This window comes from Acomys minous, assembly GCF_964271855.1.
Source record: "Acomys minous genome assembly, chromosome: 5".
Lineage (NCBI taxonomy): Eukaryota > Metazoa > Chordata > Mammalia > Rodentia > Muridae > Acomys > Acomys minous.
The window spans coordinates 63,655,658-63,678,783 of record NC_140494.1 but is presented as its reverse complement, the minus strand read 5'-3'; the positions used below and the strand labels follow the sequence as shown (position 1 = coordinate 63,678,783).

Here is a 23,126-nt window from a genome sequence, read left to right as displayed (position 1 = left end):
CAGAATATTTTAAGAGCAAATAGTAATGGGTAGCTACCATTTATGTGTAAAAGGCAGAGGCATGGATAGCATGTCCCCATGTAGATGTGCATGGAATAGCTGTGATCTTTGCTCCAGAAACTACGTAGCCAAGGATGCTGTATGTTGTACATCCTTTGTTCTTCTCTGCATGTACCATAGTCATTTAAATACCTAAAATGTATGAAAAGAATGAGATGTTGCTGTGTTTTAATGGATTTATACTCACATAATAAAAATATGTTGGTGTGAGGGAGAGGGACACAGAATTCAGAGTTAATGGTCACTTCTGGGGAGAGATGAAGAAAGGCTCTGGGAGGTCATACCTAAGACTTCAAGTATGTCTAATGTATTGCTTAAGCTGGTGGCACTTGAGTATTTGGTATGATTTTTTTTAAAAAAGCCTTACTTTTTCATTTAATAAGTGTGTGTGTGTGTGTGTGTGTGTGTGTGTGTGTGTGTGTGTATGTATTTGGCACTTGTGTAGATATTAGAGGAGAACTTCTTGGAGTTGGTTCTTTCTTTCTACCCTGGGGCTTGAACTCAGGTTATGAAGCTGGAGTCTCACCTGCCATTGGTATGTTTTGATATGCCCTAAAGAAATCTTTTAAACTCCCCTCTCAGTAGGATTAAGCTATTTCCTAACACATTTATTATTGGAATTTTCTTATAATATTAGGAAAGAGACAGAAATGTTTAGGTAGCTAGAGTGCATTTGGGGGACATTTCTCTCTCTGGCATCTCTAGCCTGTTAAAATCCTTTCTTTGGAAATAGGATCTTGTTAACACTTCAGCATTTTGTATCTGAATTGATCATTTGTTGACAGTGTTTTGTGTTTAAATAGTGTTGCTGTAGAGAAAGCACTAACTTTGTAGTTAGTTGTCCTCAGCTGGTTGACCTACTGCTCTTGCTAGGTGACCTTGAGGTGTGGCTAATGCCTGTGTTGCACTGTGCTTAAAAGCAACCTTGTAGCACTGTTGAAAACATAGTAACAGTCTGAAAAACACGACTTAAGCTTTGATAAAGGGCAGGCGGGCCCCTCAGGGAATATAGACTCTTGACAAAGTCCTTTTATTCCATTCACTGATTGACTGGACCAGCAATTCTGGGGAAAAGCAATTACTTTACTCCGCCTGAGTTTACTCAATAGAGAATCTTTAGCCCAGTATTGAGAAAACAGATCTGATTCTGACGCTATGCCTTCTCCTCCCCTCCCCTTCTCATTGCATACGGTTGGTAGGAAAGAGTAGAGAGGTTGAACGACTTGTAGTCAGAAGAGCATAGGACTTAATCAGAATAACTATACTGTGGCAAATTACAGACCCCAAGAGGCCCAATTTTTAAAAAACAGCATTTTGTTAAGTCATACCACAGCTTTTTAAAGATTTATTTGTTATGTATACAGTGTTCTGCTCGCACTCTAGAAGAGGGCACCAGGTCTCATTATAGCTGATTGTGAGCCCCCCCCCCCCCCGTGTGTGGTGGGTGGGAATTGAACTCTCGACCTTTGGAAGAACAGTCAGTGTTCTTAACCTCTGAGCCATCTTTCTAGCACCCTACTCCCAATTTCTTTATCCTTAAAATACCATGCGGTGCAGACTTCCTGTGAGGTCTGAGATAGTGCTGAAACGTTAATGTTGCCACTCTGTTGAAGGCAAACATTGGTGTGCCGGTCTTAATATTAGCAACATTGTAATGCCATGGTTTGAAATGGCTGCCTTCACCTGCGCCCAAGGAAAAGGGAAAGATGAGGAAACTGAAGGAGATACCTCTATAGTTTTTGTTTGTTTTTAAAGACAGGATCATTCTGCTGTAGCCCTGGCTGTCCTGGAATTCACTGTAGACAAGGATGGCCGTGAACTCTGCAATCCATCTGCCCTGAGTGCTGAGATTAAATGCATGCACCACCATGCCAACCTATTCTGAGAAAGATATTTTATGATCATCTGGTTGAGACATTGTTTAAAAACTCTGGAGAGAGTAAAACAAACAAACAAACCCCCCTCCCCAAAACAACAACAACAAAAAACTTTGGAGAGAGAAGTTTGTATTACTATTATTTTTAAATTTGAGTGTATGTGCCCTATTGCACTTTTTTTGCAGGGTGTCTCAACTTAAGTCAGATCTCACATACTTGGCTAGTATAGCTATCTAGCCTGTTCTAGAGGGTCAAAGGGTGTCGAAGTGTAGAAGGACCTACCAGTGTGCAAGTTACCATCCAGCAAATGGCAGAATAATCTGTTGCCATCCTCTTAGCCTGGTTTTATTGTATAGCCTAGTCAGCTGTCAAGGATGGATCATGAAGAAGGAGGTGAAATGAAAACCAACAGGAGGGAAAACTCTATGATCCTTTTTCCTAGAGGCACAACACTCACATCCAAATCAAGTGCTCTATTGGCTGGGATGGAGAAGTAGTTACTGCCCTGTTGCTGTGCAGAGAGACCGTGACCAAGGCAACATATAAAGGAAAGAATTTTATTGGGTTTCACAGGGTGAGTGCATGACCATCATGGTGGGCAGCATGGAGGCAGGCAGCAGGCAGGCAGGCAGGCAGCAGGCAGACAGGAGGCAGGCAGCAGGCAGACAGGAGGCAGGCAGGTAGGCAGCAGGCAGGCAGATAGCAGGCAGCTGGCAGCAGGCAGGCAGCAAGCAGGCAGGCAGGCAGCAGACAGACAGCAAGCAGGCAGGCAGCAGACAGGCAGCAGGCAGGCAGGCAGGCAGGCAGCAGGCAGGCAGGCAGCAGGCAGGCAGGCAGGCAGCAGGCAGGCAGGCAGGCAGGCAGCAGGCAGGCAGCAGACAGGCAGCAGGCAGGCAGGCAGGCAGGCAGGCAGCAGGCAGGCAGCAGACAGGCAGCAGGCAGGCAGGCAAGCAGGCAGGCAGGCAGGCAGGCAGCAGGCAGGCAGCAAGCAGGCAGGCAGGCAGGCAGGCAGGCAGGCAGGCAAGCAGGCAGGCAGGCAGGCAGGCAGGCAAGCAGGCAGGCAGGCAGGCAGGCAGGCAGCAGGCAGGCAGGCAGCAGGCAGGCAGGCAGGCACTAGAGCAGGAGTGGAGAGCTTACATCTGACTCATAGGCAGGAGGAGTGGGGGCAGGGCAGACAGAGACAGAGAGACAGACACACACTAGGCCTGGCATGGGCTTTTGAAACCTCACAGTCCACCCCCAGCGACACACCTTCACCTACAAGGGCTCATCTCCTAATCATTCCCATATAGTCTCTCCAAGAACCAAGCCAACCATCACAAGAAATACCTTGTTTAAGGTTTTTTTCTTTTTGTTTTTTAACTGTAGGATTCTTCAGAACCTTGTTAATAAACACAATGAGTCTATAGAAGGGAAAATGTCCATCTTTCCTGGGTTTGGGAAACTGCTTTCTGTGGAAGCTACCATCTTCCACCTACTGCACATAAAGTTAAACAACATAACTGGAGAAAACCAATCCCAGTACTTTTATTTATTTATTTATTTATTTATTTCCTCCTTTATTAATTTATTCTTGTTACATCTCAATGGTTATCCCATCCCTTGTATCCTCCCATTCTTCCCTCCCTCCCAATTTCCCCCTATTCCCCTCCCCTATGACTGTTCCTGAGGGGGATTACCTCCCCCTCTATATGATCATAGGGTATCAAGTCTCTTCTTGGTAACCAATTCCAGTACTTTTAGCTGTATGACTTTTCTTTTCTTTCTTTTTTATTTTTCCTGAGACAGGGTTTCTCTGTGCAGCTCTGTCTGTCCTGAACTTGCTTTGTAGACTGGCCTAAAACTCAGAGATCCACCTGCCTTTGCCTCCCTGAGTGCGGGGACTACAGGCATCCTCCACTGTGCCTGGCTCTTGTTCTCTATTCTTTAAAGGATTTAATAAGTTAGTTTATTGTGGGTTTTGTTTTTGTTTTTTGACACAAGGTCTTTCTACACACACATCTGGCTGTCCTGAAACTTCCATAAAGATCAAGTTGGCCTTGAACTCACAGAGATCGCCTGCCTTTAGTCCTGAGTTCTGGGAGTAAAACCATGTGCCAGCATGCCTTTTTTTTTTTTTTGACACTGAAGTTTTGGGCTAATTTTTTTCTTTTTCTTTCTTTCTTTTCTTTTTCTTTCTGTTTTTTTTTTTGAGATAGGGTTTCTCTGTGTAGCTTTGGCTGTCTTGGACTCCCTTTGTTAGGCCAAGCTGGCCTTGAACTCATAGACATCAACCTGCCTCTGCCTCCCGGGGTGCTGGGATTAAAGGTGTACGCTACCACTCCCTGGTAGACTTTTAAATTTAAAAGCTAGAAATAAAAGATTTTGAAAATAATAATTTTGTTTTGTTTTGTTTTAGCAGACAAGGCTTATGTTCTAATATAGGAAAAAAATAAAATGAGTGAAATTTTAGAATAATAGTTTTTATTATTTATTTCTTTATTTTGGTTTTTTCGAGATAGGCCTGGACTCACTCTGTAGACCAGGCTAGCCTCAAACTCACAGTGATCTGCCTGCCTCTGCCTCTCCAATGCTGGGATTAAAGGTGTGGGCCACCACACCTGGCCTAGAATAATATTTTTAATTTATTATAATTTATTCAGATTATATCTTGATTGTTTTTCCCTGGCTTGTATCTTCTCCTTCCCACCCACCATTCCTCCCTCTTCTGCCATGTTCCCCTCCCCTAGAACTCTGATGGAACGGGACCTCTGCCCCCACCATATGACTATAGCCTGTCACATCTCATCTGGATAGCCTGCATCCCCTTCTTCTGTGTGCCCGCCAGGACTACCTACCAAGGGGAAATGATCAAATCAGGGTATGGGGGGGGGGACGGACGGACATCAGAGTTCATGTCAGAGGCAGACCAGGCTCCCCCTACAACCATGGAGAATGAACTGTCCGTTGGCTTATATCTGGCTGCGACTTCACCCAATTGATCGCCAGGGATGGTTCTGCTGATCTGGCTGGCTAGGCGAGTGACCTCTTCCTCATCCCTGTCTAAGAGGGCAACCTTCCCAAGGAAGACTGGTCTTCAGTCAAGGGTATACTTTAGTTGCACTCCCCTGCTAGAACCTCCAAACAAGCTCAAGGTCCATTAGAATACTTTTTTTTTTTAAGTATGGGAAGGTTCAGTCTATTTTCTTCTTCTCCTGCTTCTCCTTCTCCTCCTTTTCCTTCTTCTTCTTCTTCTTCTCCTTCTCCTTCTCCTTCTTCTTCTTCTTCTTCTTCTTTTTCTTCCTCCTCCTCCTCCTTCTTCTTCTTGTTCTTGTTCTTCTCCTCCTCCTCTTTTCCTTTTTTTGGTTTTTCGAGACAGGGTTTCCCTGGGTAGCCTTGGCTGTCCTAGACTCGCTTTGTAGACCAGGTTGGCCTGGAATTCACAGCCTGCCTGTGGAGTGCTAGGATTAAAGGCGTGGGCTACCCCGCCTAGCTCAATCTATTTTCAAAAGTTCAGTTTACTAAAGATGCTTTTGCTATGTTCAACTTTTATATATTTTATTAGAAGGATGCATATATATGCATTATCCTGTCCAACTTCTTTTTATGATTTATCTTTTTCTAAGGGTTACTTTTATTTTCATTATCATTATTTGAGATAGGTTTTTCACTCTGTTTACCAGGAGGCCTTGAACTCAGAGATCTGCCTGCCCCAGCCTCCTGAGTAGTGGGATTGATGATAAGCATTCCATGCCTGTCTGTTTTATTATTTTTAGTTAATGTGTATGTGTGTGGGTCTGTCCTTGGGAGTGCTGGTGCCTGCAGAGGAAGCCAGAAGTCCTAGGTCTCTCTGGAGCTGGAGTTACTTGGTAGTTGTGAGCAGCCCAATGTAGGTGCAGGGAAAAGCCTGATGCGGGAGCTGAGAACCGAACTCAGATCCTCTGCGAGAACATCATGAGCTCCTAACTGCTGAGCTGCCTCTCATCATCTCCCGGATTTATCTTTTGTCTATAAACACACTGGAATGGGCTGGCAGGCTGGCTCTGTGGGCACAAAGCCTTGCTGCGCAAGCCTGAGGGGCCTGAGTCTAGCTCTGGAGCCTGGGAGGAGGAGGGAGCGGACTTGTGAAGTTTAGCCTCCGACCTCCACATGTGCGCTGTGGCACCAGGGTCCCCGCACCCACACACAGTATCAATACATAAATAAAAACTTTATAACACATTTAAAAAGTGTTATCAATGTTTCTAATCTTGAAAGAAGCATGAAGTTTGTAGCCCAGTCTGAGTTGAGCTTTGCCTGTGTCACTTCACCGGCTGTGTTCCTGAGGATCAGTCATATTTTTGTGTGCTTCAGTTCTCTGTAGCGTGATGTTAGTAATACCAGCATTCTAAGGTTGGCAAGAGTTAGAGTATGTTTGTGTACAAAGTGATGTAAAGGACTGGTGCTGTGTGAAGGAGCGGCCTGTTGAATATTAACTGGTGAGGAAGTGGGCTGAACTTTGGAATCTAGAACTCTCAGACTTGGTGCTTGGAGTGGTGGGTCGGCATGGAGGGAGGTGTCAGAGGCTCTTACTTAGCCCTCACTGTGTGCCTTGAGAAGGGCAGGCTGCTGACAAGTAAACAGAAAGCGCACCTCTAGAGCTAAGATCCACAGTGGCCGTCCAGGTGTTCAAATGGGTGCTTGAGGGCTGACTAAACAGTGGTGGGGACTGGCTTGGAGATAAGGAAACTTACCCCTAAATACTAAGAGCTACAGTTGCCTGGCCACTTACACGTCCTGGGCTGTGTGCAAGGTCCTTTACAAACACTGTTCCATGAGTGACTCTGGCCACCCTTGCAGAGTAGGAGGTCCCTTTCACAGAGTTTGATTTACAATTCAGAAGTCTGTTAAGTACCTTGAAAGAGGAACACCACCTGGGGCTACAGAATCTAAGCTTTGTCCGCACACTGCCTTCTCCGCTGGAAGGGAAGCTGGGCGGTCAGTCTGTTCTTGTGAAAGGTTGGATCTGCAATGCCTAGTGCTTCCTGTTGCTTTCCCCTTGGACTTTTTTTTTTTAACTGAAAAGAATATGAAACAGTAAAACGTGAAAAACGATGGCTATAGAATACCTTTCGTTTTATTTTTTTCTGTAGCCTGCAGATGTGGAAGCTGGTGAAGTTGTTTATTCTCCATGTTTATTCCAGCCTTTCTCATACTCTTCCTGTGAGAGCCTGTTGTATTGAAACAACAATGGAATTAAATTGTTTCCTGAAATTAGTCATTAGGAGATTTGCAGTCTTTTGTTCCTACATAATAAGCAGTAATAAACTGAGAAACATTTATGCATGCTTTTAGTTTACTCTATAGTTCAATTTGGAGAACTGCCGGTTTCTTTTTAAATAAAGGGTCACCTTTAACTCTCAAGACACTTTTGTTTGTTTCCTTCAAGTGTACTACTGGTTCCTTCAGCCATGCCTCTCACAAACAACAACAAAAGGAATTACTATGGTGATTTTCTGCTAAGCAGACAGAAACCCAATCCTATCACTGTCAGTTGCTGCCTTTCTGTTGAGTTCCCTGGCCTCCTTGTGCTGGGAGGTTTGACTGCTACTGTAGCCCCTTCCATCTCCTTAACTGCTCTTACTTCTCATTTGAATACAGTTGGACTTAATGTGATTTTGTTGTTGTTGTTGTTGCCTTTTTAAAAAATTTAAAATCGAGCTGAGCATGGTGGTGCGCGCCTTTAATCCCAGCACTCGGGAGGCAGAGACAGGTGGATCGCTGTGAGTTTGAGGCCAGCCTGGTCTACAGAGTGAGTCCAGGACAGCCAAGGCAACACAGAAAAACCCTGTCTCGGAAAAACAAACAAAACAAAACAAAAATTTTAAAATCAGGAGCCCCGCCCTCCATTTTTGCTCGAGTACCTGTATGTGTGTGTGTGTGTGTGTGTGTGTGTGTGTGTGTGTGTTAGAGAACATCTTTTTTCACACCCTGCAGGAGTCTTTCTCACCTTTCTCACCTGTGAGATGGCGGTTGAACTCAGGTCCCCCTGCTTGGAGGCAAGTGGTTTACGCACCCACCAAAGGCCCTCTTGAGTTGTTTTGGAAGTGAGAACGTATATATCTGCACTCCTAATGATTTATAGTTTGATGGAATGTTCAACTATGAGAGGTTGTGGTGTGTGTGATTGGATATTGGCATCATTCGTTTTGTGTCTTTAAGAGGGCGGCTTTTCCAGTTCGCAGGTGAAATGTCATTCTCCGTACTGAAGTTATATACTTGATTCCTGTCCCTTGGCAACCTTTATTGTCTTGTTATGTTCTCTCAGTTTTTAGTATCTGACCATAAAGTGTGTCATATTGTTGCTCTGTCTTACTGCCTTTTAAATGACGTCAGTGGTTCTGTTGTAAAATTCTCATTGTGTCCTTTGTACCCCTGCATTCTTAAAAAGGTGTGTGTTTGTGTGTATAGAGGTATGTGCATGCATGCATGGATTTGTGTATGTGTGTGCGCACATGTATGTATGGATCTGTATGTGTGTATATGGATGTGTGCATGTGTATGGGTGTGCACCATATTGAGGGGCACACACCCACAGGAGGTCATAGGACAACTTTGAGGAGTTGATTCTTTCCTTCCATTGTGTTGGTCTTAGGAATTGAACTCAGGTCATCAAGTTTGGCAGCAAGCAACCTTACCTATGGGGCCATGCTTGAATTTTTTTTTTTTTTAGAAGGGTCCTACACATTAGCCTCAGTTAGCCTTGAACTCATGACAGTCTTCCTGTCTCAGACTGACAGGTGTTGAAATTATAGGCATGAACCACCATATCTGGCTTTTCTTTTAAATGTCAGTCTGATGTATCCCAGGCTGAACTTGGGCTGACCTGGAAGACCAGAACTTCTGATCCTCTTGCCTCCACCTCCTGTCTGCTGGAACTTCTAGGGTGCATCATCACACTCAATTACACAGTACTGGGGACCACACCCAGTGCTTGTGCCCCCCACCCCCCCAGACAGGGTTTCTCTGTGTAGCCTTGGCTGCCCTGGACTCGCTTTGTAGACCAGGCTGGCCTTGAACTCATAGTGATCCACTTGCCTCTGCCTCCCGAGTGCTGGGATTAAAGGGTGTACCACCACGCCCAGCTAATAACCATATTTTATAAGTATCAATTTCTAAGACCGTATTACTCATCCACTGGAGAAACTGTCCTGGGACATTCTAATCACAGGGGATAGGAAAGCTGCTGGCCTTCCATGTGGTTTAAAATGGTTTTCCCTGGACTTTCTTTTTTTTTTTTTTTTTTTGAGACAGGGTCTCCCTGTGTAGCCTTGGCTGGCCTGGACTCCCTCTGTAGACCAGGCTGGCCTCGAACTCACAGCGATCCACCTGCCTCTGCCTCCCAAGTGCTGGGATTAAAGGCGTGTGCCACCACGCCCGGCTTTCCCTGGACTTTCAAAGTAGCTGTCAAAAGGCACTGTGAGAGGCCTTTGGGGATGTAAACATCTTCGAATTTAGACGGTGCCATTACTAACAGTGTGCTTTCTGTCTGTGCTATGCAAGCACTTTACCAACTGAGTTGTATCTGTAACACTGCTTTGTTATTTTGAGACAGAGTCTTGCTGTGTAGCCTGGACTAGCTTCAAATTCTTGGCAGTCTTCTTGTCTCAGCTTGCTAGTGCTAGGATTACAGGTGTGTGCCACCACTCTGGTGGCTTTTTGTGTATGTGTATATACATATATCTGTTTTTAGTTGCAGGTATACATGAGTGTTTAGGGGTATGTGTGTGTGTGTGTGTGTGTCTGTGTATGTGTACAGACACACACACCTCAGCTTCTGTTCCCTGGCAGTGCCCACCTTGGTTTTTGTTTCTGTTTGGTTGTAGACAGGGTCTCACTGTGTATGTAGCCCTGGACAGCCTAGAACTCACTATGTAGCCCAGGATGCCCCACCTACCTCTGCCTCCTCGGTTGCTGGGATTAGATATGTCCACCTAGTTTTTTTGAGATAGGGTCTCTCACTGGCCTGGAACTCACAGGCTAGTCTGACTGTCTTACAGGAAATGCTAAGTACATAATCCCCAGTGAGCCAGAGGGAATGTTCAGAGGCTCCTGCTCTAGGTCCTTTCTTGATGGAATAAATCCTATCTACCACTGTTCTGGACAAACCTCAGTGGTTTCTGAAAAACATTTGTGTGTGTGTGTGTGTGTGTGTGTGTGTAGGGGCATGTGTGCCACAATATGCTTGTGAGAGGATGGACATTTGAGAGTTACATCTCTCCTCCACCACGTGGACTCAGCATGTCAGGTTGACAACAGCTGCCCTTGTCTACTGAGCCCTTCCCTGGCCCGCAACTATGTATTTACGTTACTTGGGTTGGGATGCAGTTGAGGAGGGCCTAGGAGAAGACTGGTTGGATTGTGATGAAGTCTAGGCCCAAATGGATGGCTTTCCAGAATTCTTTCCAGGCTTGAGTTTGCCATTATCCTGCTTTGTGCTGGCTCCCAGTAGTGGCTCAGTTGTACAGCTAATGGAGAAAGAGTTTCCATTGGGACAGAGCTTGCAAATTTGGGGGACAAATGAGATCAGCTGTCAATAGACTAGCTCTCAGACAATAGGTACTCCCCTTTAGGCTATAACAGTTGAGCTACTGTACTTAGCTATACCTAGTCAGTGTCTGAGACTGGTGATTTGACACTCACTTTAGCATTTTTCCTCCTGTATCTCCCCTCTGTATTTTCATTTTCTTAATATATTTATACTCATGTCCAAAAATTTGTTTAGTTTTTCAGCATTATGACTGCATAAATAGTAATTACTAGATTAATACCATAGGTTTTTTTGTTTTGTTTTGTTTTTCTTAAAGGTTTTTTTCTAGGCAGGGTTTTTCTGTGTAACAGTCCTGGCTGTCCTGGACTCGCTTTTGTAGACCGGGCTGGCCTCAAATTCACATCTATAGGCCTGCCTCTGCCTTCCAATTGCTAGGATCAAAGGGTATGTCACAAGTCCGGCCATAGTTTGTTTGTTTGTTTGTTTGTTTCTTTTTTTTTTTCCCTCTTCTTGGTGTTTTGAGACATGGTCTCACCATGTAGCCCTGGCCATCCTGGAACTCACTATGTGGACCAGGCTGGCCTTGAACTCAGAGAGATCCACTTGCCCCTGCCTCCTGAGTTCTGAGATTAGAGGCATGGCTAGCCTCATAGTTCATTTCTTATAGAATTTTTAATTTTTCCTGGCTTAAGTTAATGAATTACTTAATTTTCTTTGAAATTAAGGCAGTTTCCCACATCTTCTGGTACTTTATAATAATTTGTTCTCTCAAATGATATTTCATACTTTTTGGACAGGGTTTCTCTGGGTAGCCCTGGCTGTCCTGGCACTCTGTATGTACACCAGGCTGATCTCAAACTCAGAAATGCCCCTCCCTCTGCATTTCGAGTGCTGGGGTTAAAGACGTGTGCCACCACACCAGGCTCTAATATTCCATACTTTCAAAGGTGTGATGGTTCTTGCTCTTCCCTCAAAATAACCATCTTGGTGCCCCTCTGCTGTTTCACCTGAGTTTGCTACTGTCCTGACCAATACGTGTATCCCTGTAGCTTTCTTTTTCCTTTCCCCTAGACAGGGTTTCTCTGTGTAGCCTTGGTTGTCCTGGACTTGCTTTGTAGAACAGGCTGGCTTGAAACTCACGGAGGAAAACCAGCCTTCACCTCCCTGAGTGCTGGGAGTAAAGATGTGTGCCTCCACGCCCAGCTGGGTATTTTGTTTCTTTCTTTCTTTTTTTTTTTTTGGTTTTTCGAGACAGGGTTTCTCTGTGTAGCCTTGGCTGTCCTGGACTCACTTTGTAGACCAGGCTGGCCTCCAACTCACAGCGATCCGCCTGCCTCTGCCTCCCGAGTGCTGGGATTAAAGGTGTGCGCCACCACCGCCCGGCTACTGGGTGTTTTCTTAATTTTCCTCTTTCATTGGATTTCTGTTTTGGGGGGGGAGCAGGGCTTTTTGGGGGACAGAGTCTTACATCACCAAGGCTGGTCTTGAGTTATCTTTTTAGCCTAAAATGACCTTAAGCTAGTGTCTCTTGTCATATGTTGGGTAATTCAGGCATGGACTACTATGCCTGGCTTTGCTTGCTTCTTCAGGCAGTGTCCCTGTCCTGTGCTGTACCCCTCTTGGCCCGGAACTAGTCTCAATGCTCCCAAGACTAGGAGAGCTAGCCTAAGCCAGCACACTCAGCTTTTTTTTAAGATTTATTTATTATTTACACAGTATTCTGTTCACATGTGTGCCTGCCCACCACAAGAAGACACCAGATCTCATTACAGGTGGTTGTGAGCCACCATGTGGTTGCTGGGAATTGAACTCGGGACCTTCGGAAGAGCAGACGGTGCTCTTAACCTCTGAGCCATCTCTCCAGCCCCAAGTACGCTCAGCTTTTAGAGCTCTTCTGAGCTAGATATATCTGTTGTTCTTTCCATTCTTATTTTGATGGGATCTATACTCTCCCCTAGGTTCCCGAGAAAGGCCATACACATACTAAACTCTAGGTGACTTTGCCTCAGGAGCAGTGTCTGAATTCTTCTGTACCCATTAATTGTCTGGGTGGGCATAGCACTGAGCAAGATGGAGTCTCTTTAAACATGATATATTTGGTTTTATGTACATGTGTGTTTTGTCTACATCTCTATCTGTGAGTGTCAAGTGCCCAAGGAGGCTAGAAGAGGTTATCTGTCCCCAGGAACTGGAGTTGTAGATGGTCGTAGGCTGCCACTTAGGTGCCAGGAATCGAACCTGGGTCCCTAGAAGCTCACCTGGTACCACTGCGCCATCTCTTTAGCATAAAATCATTTATTTTAAAATTTCTTTGAAAATGGAAACTACATACCATTGAGCCAAAACTGAAAAAACCAAAATCAACAAAAAAGTCCCAGGGACTGTTAATGATAAGGAGAGCATGCCAGTGCCACAGGGGAGTGTACATACTTAGATTTGTGTGTGCACATGTGTTGTATGTGCACATGCCGGGCCACAGGATGTAGCCTGTTTTATCATTCTCCACCTTAGTTCCTTGGGATGAGATCTCTCTCTCTCTCTCTCTCTCTCTCTCTCTCTCTCTCTCTCTCTCTCTCTCTCTCTGTTTTTTGAGACAGGGTTTCTCTGTCTAGCCTTGCCTGTCCTGGACTCACTTTGTAGACTAGGCTGCCCTTGAACTCACATCAAGTCGCCTGCCTCTGCCTTCTGATTGTTGCGATGAAAGTCGTGTGCCACCATGCTCTGCTGAGAGGATATCTCTTATTGAAACAGGAGCTAGTTGGCGAGCGAGGAAGCCCCAGGAATGCCCTGCCTGCCCAATTGCCCTCTTTCTCCCAGAGTTGGGTTACATGCATGTATCATGCTGGTTATGTTTTTCTTTTCTTGGTTTTTTTGAGACAGAGTTTCTCTGTGTTAGCCTTGGTTGTCCTGGACTCACTTTGTAGACCAGGCTGGCCTCGAACTCACAGCAATCTGCCTGCCTCTGCCTTCTGAGTGCTGGGATTAAAGGTGTGAGCCACCACGCCCAGCACGTTTTTCTGTTTTTGAAGTGTGAGCTGTGAGAATTTAAATTTAGGGCCTCCTAGTGTGTGGCCTTCACTGGCTGAGCCTTCTCCCTAGCACTGCAGGGCAGTTCTCTGAGGGGAGCACCACGGGGCAGTTCTCTGAGGAGGGGCACAGCGGGGCAGTTCTCTGAGGGGGACCCCATGGGGCAGTTCTCTGAGGGGGACACTGCAGGGCAGTTTTCTGAGGGGAAGATGGATCTGTTCTATGTCATATGATGTTTGTTTTTGTTGTTTTGAGACACAGTGTTTAGCACACAGCCCAGGCCTGCCCTAAGTTCTCAAGTCTTCCTGTTTCTGCCGCTGCCTGTTGGGATGCCAGACATAAGCTACTACCATGTGTGGAGCCTTATCATATGATTTTTAATGGTGGTGTACCAGTTTCTCTATCTGTGAACATCTGTACAAAGTGTCAAGCAAAATAAAGATTTATTTATTATTTACACAGTATTCTGCCCACACGTGTGCCTGCCCACCACAAGAAGGCACCAGATCTCATTACAGGTGGTTGTGAGCCACCATGTGGTTCCTGGTAATTGAACTCGGTTCGGAAGAGCAGACGGTGCTCTTCACCTCTAAGCCATCTCTCCAGCTCCCAAGACAGTTTGATTTTTATATGTACAGTAGTTTAAACTGAGCAGTATGTTAAAAACATTTTGAGTACCTAAAGGCACACAGGAAGAGGAAAGAATTTTTCCTATCTCCCATAACTGTTCTAAACACCCCCCCCCTCCCGAAAAACCTCTCTTAGCGAGTAGTTCCTTGTGTTTTTCTCCTCCTGCCTTAAGTCTTAACTTTCAGGGGTATATTTGGGGGGTGGGGGTGGGGGTGAGCCAACGTGCTAAAGTCTTTTCTCGGAGTGCTTAGCTTACTGTTATAATATACTGAAGTAGATTATCAATCCAACCTGGTACTAATGTATTAAAATTATCCCCCTGCAGTGGGCAAGCACGAACTGACCGGCCATAAAGTCGCTGTGAAGATACTCAACCGGCAGAAGATCCGAAGCCTTGACGTGGTTGGGAAGATTCGCAGAGAGATCCAGAACCTGAAGCTCTTCCGGCACCCCCACATCATCAAACTGTACGCCTGTTTCTTAACCGGGTCCTCCATCCGCTCATCCCCTCTGTCCACCGGCCCAACCTGGCCGCCTTCCGGTTCCCGAGGCTGGAGGGTTCTTCCTGCTCCTGTACCCAACCCCGCTCACTGCCAATTACAGAGCCCTCCCTAGTGTTTTAACGTGGTTTATGTCACTCTTATTCTTGTTCTTCCTGATGGCTGGATAGAGGCCCTTCTCATAACACTTTGTGCTTCTGAAAAGCCGGGCGTGGTGGCCCATGCCTTTAATCCCAGCACTCGGGAGGCAGAGGTGGGAGGATTGCTGTGAGTTCGAGGCCAGCCTGGTCTACAAAGTAAGTCCAGGACGGCCAAGGCTAACACAGAGAGACCCTGTCTCGGAAAAAAAAAAAAAAAGAAAAAAGAAAAAAAAAAAAAAAGAAAGAAAGAAAAAAGAAAAACACTTTGTGCTTCTGGTTTTAAGTCTAGACCCAACTGCTGGTTTTCTAGTAAAAGTCTCTGTAGCAGGTGCTTGGCCCTGCTTGGTCTCCAGTACTCCTGAAAGGAAAAAGAGAGGCAAAATATTCTTGATATACAAATTTCAAATTTCCACATGATGGGAATTAGGCTCACGAGAGACTATGCACTAGAAATGATTTTCCCAACCCTGCTTATGCTTGACCATAGCAGACTTTGAGAAAGGCCGTAGTATTTCGGAGGATAGCAACCAGAATGGTTGCTTTGGGTCCCCACTGTGAGGCTTAGAGGCAACTCATTTCTTATCCCTGTGCTGCCAGGTAGGCTATAATTTAAACCTGCTTGGACTTTTCTGTTGAACTGGCTGGCTCAAAAATTGTTTTGCTTTTTATCTCTCATGTACTAAGGTGTTTTGAACTGTAGTATATGCTGATGGCCCTGAGAGTACACTTCTTGCTTTGAGACCCAGGCCCTATGCCTGCTGCTCTATAGCCTCACTGGTATGTCCGTGAGGTGTTGCAAAGGGCCTTGTCAAGTCTCATCTCTGTCACCTTCTTAGATCTGCTTGCCACAGTGTTCTCACCGCTACAGTTAATTGCCACTTAGCCCCGGGTGGAAACCTAGGAGCATCACTAACAGTCCTGTTTGTCCCTTTTCCCAACAACATCCCATCTCTTCCTTTAGAATGCATCTCTGATCTGGTCCTCAGTCACTGCTTTATCAACCATCATATTTGTCTGAACCACTTCTCTTTCAGGCTGCTATTGCAGCCTCGGCTTCTTTTCAGCATTCAGTCAGTTCTTTGTACCACTGCCGCTTACTGTTGAATATGCAGTTTGTGTGACTGCTAGCATAAAACCATCCCATAGCTTTTCATATTGCTTTAACTAAAAGCCAGAAGTCTTTTCTTGGCTTACCGAGTTCTACACCTTTGGCCTCCAACGACTGACTTCACATCCTGTCTCTCTTGCAGCTTCTTTTGCTCTTGCCTTACCACGAGTACCAAGCAGGCTCCCACTTTGGCCCGTGCCCTTGCTGTTCCCTCTGCCTGGGTCACCCGGCCCCCCGCCCCCCCATAATGTAGTCTGCTCCTTCCTTTCTAACTTCCTTCCTGATTTCTTCCTTCCTTCCTAATTTCCTTCCTTCCTTCCTTCCTTCCTTCCTAATTTCCTTCCTTCCTTCCTTCCTTCCTTCCTTCCGGCTCTGCTCAGGAGTACTCGGTGGCCTTCCTGGAGAACTCTGTATAGAAGAAGGGTTTGCTTTCTTTTCTCCATCGCATGTTCTACCAGTAAATAATGCTTATTTATTGTTTCCTGGCACCTGGAGCAAGAGCATCACAAAAACAGGACATTGGCTTGTTCCCCCACAGTCTTCTAGCGTGTAGCACAGTACCTGGTATACTAGAGGCGCTTAGTGAATCTTTACAGAATGAATGAATACACATGTTTTAATATTAGTAGATAATGTTTTCTCTCACCAGGTACCAGGTCATCAGTACACCATCTGATATTTTCATGGTGATGGAATATGTCTCAGGAGGAGAGCTATTTGATTATATCTGTAAAAATGGAAGGGTAAGCAGTTCTCATTTAATCCTGTACATATTTTGTAACTCCCTGTACCCCTTACGGCATTAAAATGTTAGAAAGCAAGTTTCAGAGGTCTGTTTAGTAACAGTTCCCCTAGCTGTATACTTGTTTAGAATCTCAGGGACAGGACCTCAGCGATGATCCCCTGAGCCCACGTGCATAGACATAGATGTTAAGCCTGTTTGTTAAATATTTGTTCAAGGTCACATGGTTTATTAGTGATAGAGTTCACTTAAGTCCCTAAGATTCATAATCCTCAGATTATGTTTTGGGGTATACAAAAAAAACTTTTTTTTTTGAGAGGGTCTCACTATACCACCAGGCTGGCCTCCAATGCATAGAGGTCTCCCTGCCTCTGCCTCTCAAGTGCTGGGGTTATAGGCGTGCCCAGCCTATACAAACCCTTTTTAACATGCTTTCTAAAATGTATAAGTGTTCCTTACAAAATACATTATTAAGTACTTAAAGATGTAGGCCTTGCTCTTCAACCCTGGCCACATTTAAGTTGTATTCATTTTTTTGGTTTCTGAACTCTGATGTTCCTGGAGTAGTAAGAAATAGGCTTTTTGAAGGAGTTAGGAATTAGACGTGAAAAACCATGGAGGCATCTGAGTTATGAGCAGGAGTCCTGAGCGCTGTGCCCTGCCTGTGCTTACCCCCAGGTTATCTGATTAGCACAAGGCCCTTCTAAAAGACCCACGCCTGGCTCTAAGAACAGAACTTTCAGACTAACATTTGCATTATTCATTCATTCGTTTTACACAGTGTATCTCTTTACATTAATCAGTCAAACTCATTAACCAAGTTATCTTTACTTATTTCTCAACATGGCCAGATTCTCTTTAAAGTATTCCTTTTCTCATCCTTCAAGGCCCCACTCCTATGCTATCCTAAATTAATTAGTGTCATCTTTTTTTAACTTTTTTTCTCCTGTTTCTCATTTCTAGTCATTTTGCGCTGCTCCGGCATGGGGCTGTCTTTAGTTTTGGATGCTGAGCTTTGAGCTGTCAGATGCTTATATTTCAGATCTCTGCCTTGTTTCTGAGATTTCTTCTAGATGGCTGCACAGACTAACCTTATCTGCTCTAGAAAGACATTTTGGTTTTAATTGTCTTTTGCTTCCTGTACTGTTCTGTTTTCTGTGCTTTCTGCATACCTCCCCTTTTTTCCTGCTCACTTTATTTTATTTTTTTTGCTTCATGACTTCCTCAGCTATCTGGTGATTCTTGGCCATCTACGTAGGTTTAAGAATGAAGTACCAAATGCTAGGCTCGTGTATGTGTGAGCTTTATTGACAGCCACCAGGTTGAGCTGTTGGAGACCTATTAATTTTGGTAGGGTAAATTGCTAGCAATCAGAAATATTTTTCTTCTCCATTTGATTTGGTGTTTGTTTTTTTCCTATTTTCTTGAAGTTATTGGCTTGGCTGTTGTAACTGAGTTGGGAGGTGGTGTCAAGTCTCTCTTGTTAGTGCCGATTGTCACTTCATCCACATCCTTGTGTACAGTGCCTTATTCCTGCCGCTGTGCCCTTGGGAACCATCTGGCTTTGCCTCACTTGAGTAGCCGCAGGTCTTACTCCCCATTGGTGGGGAGTTTAAAGCTTTCTACAGAGGCCAGCTGTCTTGTTTCCAGCCCACCCCTCACTCTGCCTCAGAAAGTGGGTACCTCTTTCTTCAGCTTTCCCAGGGTGCCACATACAGATGTGTTTGTTTTTTCCTCTAGGCTTCTGCTTTTCTCTTTGTGCTGTCTACGCACTTTTCTTGATGGCTGCTGTCTCTCCCTCCTTTTGTTTATGGAACTCTTGTATTGCTCATGGCATTCTACTGCTGATTCACGGAGGGCACAGGGACTTGGCAGTGATGGTTACAGGCGGGGCATACGCCTCCACTTTGTCACCTTCCTTTTCGTCTCTGCCAGTCTTTGTGCTATATTTTTTGTCAATAAACTGCTTTTCACCTTTGTAGCCTTTCTACTTACTTTACATCTTGTCATTTGTTAGTTAAATTTTCTCTTTCATATTCTTTTAAAAATAGATAACCGCTGGAACAAATAAAGGTGTTAGACTGCAAAAGTATTAATGCATTTTTCTTGAGGAAGGGTAACTTACAACACTTCAATAGCAGTTTCAGTTTTGCATTCAGTGAAATGGTTGGTATATCTTTTTCCCCTTGTTATCCATGCGTTGTGTAGAATTCTGGATTTAGAATGCTAACTCATGACCTACTGGAGAATTGCATGTGAGAGTCCTTGCCAAGGGGATCAGCAGCTTATTTATTAAATGCGCTGTCCTGGAGCAGATGTAAAACCGAAGTAGTTATCACTTGTTGAGCAAACATCAGAAAATATGGAGGTTTCTGATGGTTATTTTTAAAATATTATATTTAAAAATTTTAGTTGTAGTGTAAAATTTAATTTTTTTCCCCAGTACACATGCAAAAAGGTAAATGTGTTAAGGATTTGAAGAGAAGGCTCAGCAGTCATGAGGGCTTGCTGTTCTTCTAGGCATCTGGAGTTTGGTTCTTAGCACTCTTGTGGGGTGTCTTACCACTGTCTCCGTTCTCAGAATTCTTGTCTCTGTCGGCACCTGCATGCAGATGTATACACATGTCCACATGTGCACATGTCCACACACACGCTTGCACACACGCACACATGTCCGTGCACATGAACAAATAAAACTTAAAAATATATCTTAATTTCAGAGCATAGGTTATTGTTGAGTTGTAGCTCATCACAATGTTTACCCGTCACCCCTTCGTAGCCTAAAATAGTCCCCCATCCCAGCACCACTTTCTGTATTTTTTTTTCTTTCCTCTTTTATCGATTAGATTTGTACTTTGACTCTTTCATCATGTGTCATGTGCCTTCTGTTTATTCTTACCTCCTCTCTTGTCTCTCTCCCACTCCTCATCCTCACCCTTTCCTGCAGGTCCCTGTCTTACTTGCATGACTTTTGTTTTGGTTTGTGACCCACCGAGTCTGACTAGGAGCATTTACTTGATCTACCCTTTTCTCCCCACTGTTCACTAATGTAATTTTTTCCCCTTATTTTTGTCAACTAGAGTAGGGCCCTTCCTTTCGTTCATTTCTGTATTATGAATGTCTAACCTGCATAGTGTATCGAAGGGGTTCAATAAATATTTATTAAAAGCGAAGGATTAAACGTCACTAACTCACACTGGAAAACCTGCTGAGTTTGAGGTAGAAGTTGAAACTACTAGAAATGCCCACGAGCCGTAGAAGCAAGACAGGTGTTTAGGTGTAGTCTATGCAAACGACTGGATCAGAAAGTTGAGTTGCTGCTCTGGCCTCTCGGCTCGTCCGTTGTTGCATGCATTCCTTCCCCATTTCAGAAGTAGCTCCTGGGTGAGGTGCACTCAGAAGGTTCTGGGCTTTGGCAGTTTACAGGCTGGGGAGCTGTGACTAGGAAAGTTCGCTGGAAGACTCGGCTTAAAATACTTTTCTGCTTTTCCTAGTTGGATGAAAAGGAAAGTCGGCGTCTGTTCCAGCAGATCCTTTCTGGTGTAGATTACTGTCACAGGCATATGGTGGTCCACAGAGATTTGAAACCTGAAAACGTCCTGCTTGATGCACACATGAATGCAAAGATAGCTGACTTTGGTAAGGACAGTTTTAACTATTTAATAAGTAAGTCCTCAGATGGTGTTTATGGCAGATGCCGAGAATCCTATTCTACAAAGTCCTCAGATGGTGTTTATGGGGCATGCTGAGAATCCCATTCTACAAAAGAGCCTACAGAAGGGAAGCGGTAAATTATTCTTCTAATCTTATGTCTTCAAAACTAGGTTTAAAGAGATTTAATTACTTTGTGCTCTCTTCTCCTCTTCTCTCCTGCCCCACCTCATGTACACATGGCAGACGACTGCTTTTGGGGTGTTTCTGTTCTCTCACCATGTGGAACTTAGGGATTAAGTGAGGTTGTCAGGTCTGCTGAGCCATCGTCCTGGCCCTAAAATTCAGTTTTGTGATAGTAAATACTTCAAGCTGTCAACACTAGACAGATCATTTGAAAAGAGGTAACTGTTATTTGTAAAGGAGGTAGCAACTTTATTTCTAAAATATTCTTTTGATCAAGTATGGATAATATAATGGAAAGTAAGTGGGATGGGATTTATTGAAAAAATTGAAATGAAACTAATTTATAAAAAAATTTAAATATTTAAATGCTGTAAGATTGAATTTCAGATGTAGTGGCACATGCCTTTAATCCAAGAATTCCAAAGATGGAGGCAGGTGAATTCCAGGCCACAGTGGGCTACACAGTGGGCCCTATTTCAGAAAATAAGAAAATAAAATACCGAGGTTACAGGTATGGGTAACTGTTCTGGGCTTTACTTTTGTTTTTATAGACTTCCTACTAGAGCTGGTAGAAATTTTTCTGTTCATCTGAGACTCTTCTGTCTAGCAATATCTCTGTTAAAAAAACATTTCAGATTTATTCTAGTAAGCAAGACCATCAGCAATTTAGTATATTCTCTAGATATTGAAATACATTATACATTTTTTAAAATAAGGACAAACTATTTGGCAAATAAAGGTCATGGCCATGTTAAAGCAAATAAAAAATAAATAGTGGCTGATTGTGTTAATACCAACTTAGTTGTGTTGTTTAGTGGATTTTTATTTTCTTTTTGATGTTGGGAAATCTTGAATGGCCATTTTCTTTTGTTTTTTTCCAGGCCTTTCAAACATGATGTCAGATGGTGAATTTTTAAGAACAAGCTGTGGCTCACCCAATTATGCTGCACCAGAAGTGATTTCAGGAAGGTAGTGTTGGACATTGTGCTGCCTCTGATGGATTTGTAGTTGCTTGTTTCTCTTAGATTTTGCTAGTCTATAGTGCCATCTTGAATACTAATGAAGGAAAGGAGAAGTGTTTCCTTGCCGGCAGATATTCTATTTTAAGAGTAATACACAAAGGGCTGGAGAGCTAGCTCAGTGGTTAAGAGCACTTTCTGCTCTTCTACGAAACTAGAGTCCTAGCAACATATGGCTCACAAACACTTGAAGTTTACTTCCAGGAGACTCAATATTCTCTTGATTTCTGCAAGCTGTTTCATACACATGTGCATAAACACACCGAATACATATACATGAATAAAACCAAAAATATTTTTGAAAAACCGTAAGTGGATAAATTAATGAATCCATTTATAGAGGAGAATATTAGTCTGCAAGTCATGCTGAAGTAGTTAGAATGAAGTACTTTAATGTTTTTCCTCTGGTGGGAGAGTTTAAAGCTAGTCAGTAGTAAAGGCAGACAGGTAAGTCACCAAACACCCGAATTTCGAAATGCTTACTCACGGTTTACCTAGACAAAAAATAAAACAATGTAATATGCAAGTATTACAAGAGGTGCGTGCGTGCGTGTAAACCTAGAACTTGAGGTCATTCTGTGCTTCCTCTTGAGATACCATCTCAAAAAACAAAACAAAACATACAGAAAGCAGAAGGGTTACAAGTATGATGTAATGTGTCTTTCATAATTGTTCAGATGGATGGCATTTGTGTAGTGGCTTCCTGGTTTATGAGGAAAGAGTCTTAGGAAACTGAATTAAAGAAGCCACCCTCCAAAAACCAGACTGGCTAGATGTAGTGCGTGCCTGTAAACCGAGCATCACGTGGATGCTGAGGCAGGACTACATAGGTGTCAAGAAGCGAGGTAGGGGTGAGAGGGATAGAAAAAGGGAGAAGGGAGGGGAAAGCCTCACTTGTGTACAATCTTGGTCTAGATCTGCCAGAGACTGCACTATAAGAATGCTGAACTCTGAGTTACCAAATAGCACTGAAAATATGAATACCTTTTCTCATAAGGTAGCTTTTTAAATGGTCAAAACAAAATTTAAATTTTGTTTTATCTCATTATTTTATTGGTTCAAGAATGTTCTTTTTTCCATTTTTTTAAGCAACAGAAATAGACACTTTATTAAGGGGGAGAGAGGCACTCCCAAATTTCGAAGTGGTAGTGATCTGGGAAAAAGACAGTTGCTCAGAAGTTTTAAACTTTAATTAAAAAAACAGACTTTATTTTAAGTCGTGTGTGTGTGTGTGTGTGTGTGTGTGTGTGTGTGTACACGTACACACATTAGTGTAGGAGCCAACAGAGGTCAGAGCCTACCACTCTACCCTTCGGAGCTAGTGCCACAGCTGTTCTGTGTGGGAACTGAACCAAGGATGTTTGTGAGCACAGTGCAGTTCTCATTGGCTGAGTCATCTCTTCTGCCCAAAGACTTTAATATTTAAAATCAACACTTAGGCCACAGTGCTGCAAAACCAAAAAGACAGCACTTCGTCATTACCATCAAAACACTGATGAGATGAAAGCTGAGAAGCTTATGTTTGTTAACAGGGTTTATAATTACATTTTAATAACAGTCCACCCAAACCATATTTCTCTGTTTAAATATTTCAAATGTTGATGGGCCTAATACAAAAATATTGCAGTATTTTCTATTTCCATAAGCTTATTTTTTTTTAACCTCTCAAAGAAAATG

General features: G+C 43.8%; 1 protein-coding gene across 2 annotated transcripts in view; it reads left to right on the top strand.

The window, feature by feature from the left end:
* PRKAA1 (protein kinase AMP-activated catalytic subunit alpha 1) overlaps window positions 1–23,126 on the top strand; it is a 37,070-nt gene that overhangs the window by 4,435 nt on the left and 9,509 nt on the right. Inside the window, exons 2-5 of one of the 2 annotated variants that reach the window (XM_084782196.1) lie at window positions 14,429–14,570; window positions 16,501–16,594; window positions 20,088–20,232; window positions 21,312–21,399. In XM_084782196.1, coding sequence (XP_084638322.1) covers window positions 14,429–14,570; window positions 16,501–16,594; window positions 20,088–20,232; window positions 21,312–21,399 — 469 coding nt within the window. Of the gene's footprint in view, window positions 1–14,428; window positions 14,571–16,500; window positions 16,595–20,087; window positions 20,233–21,311; window positions 21,400–23,126 lie in introns of those variants that run through there. The other variant, XM_084782197.1, reaches the window with a different exon arrangement.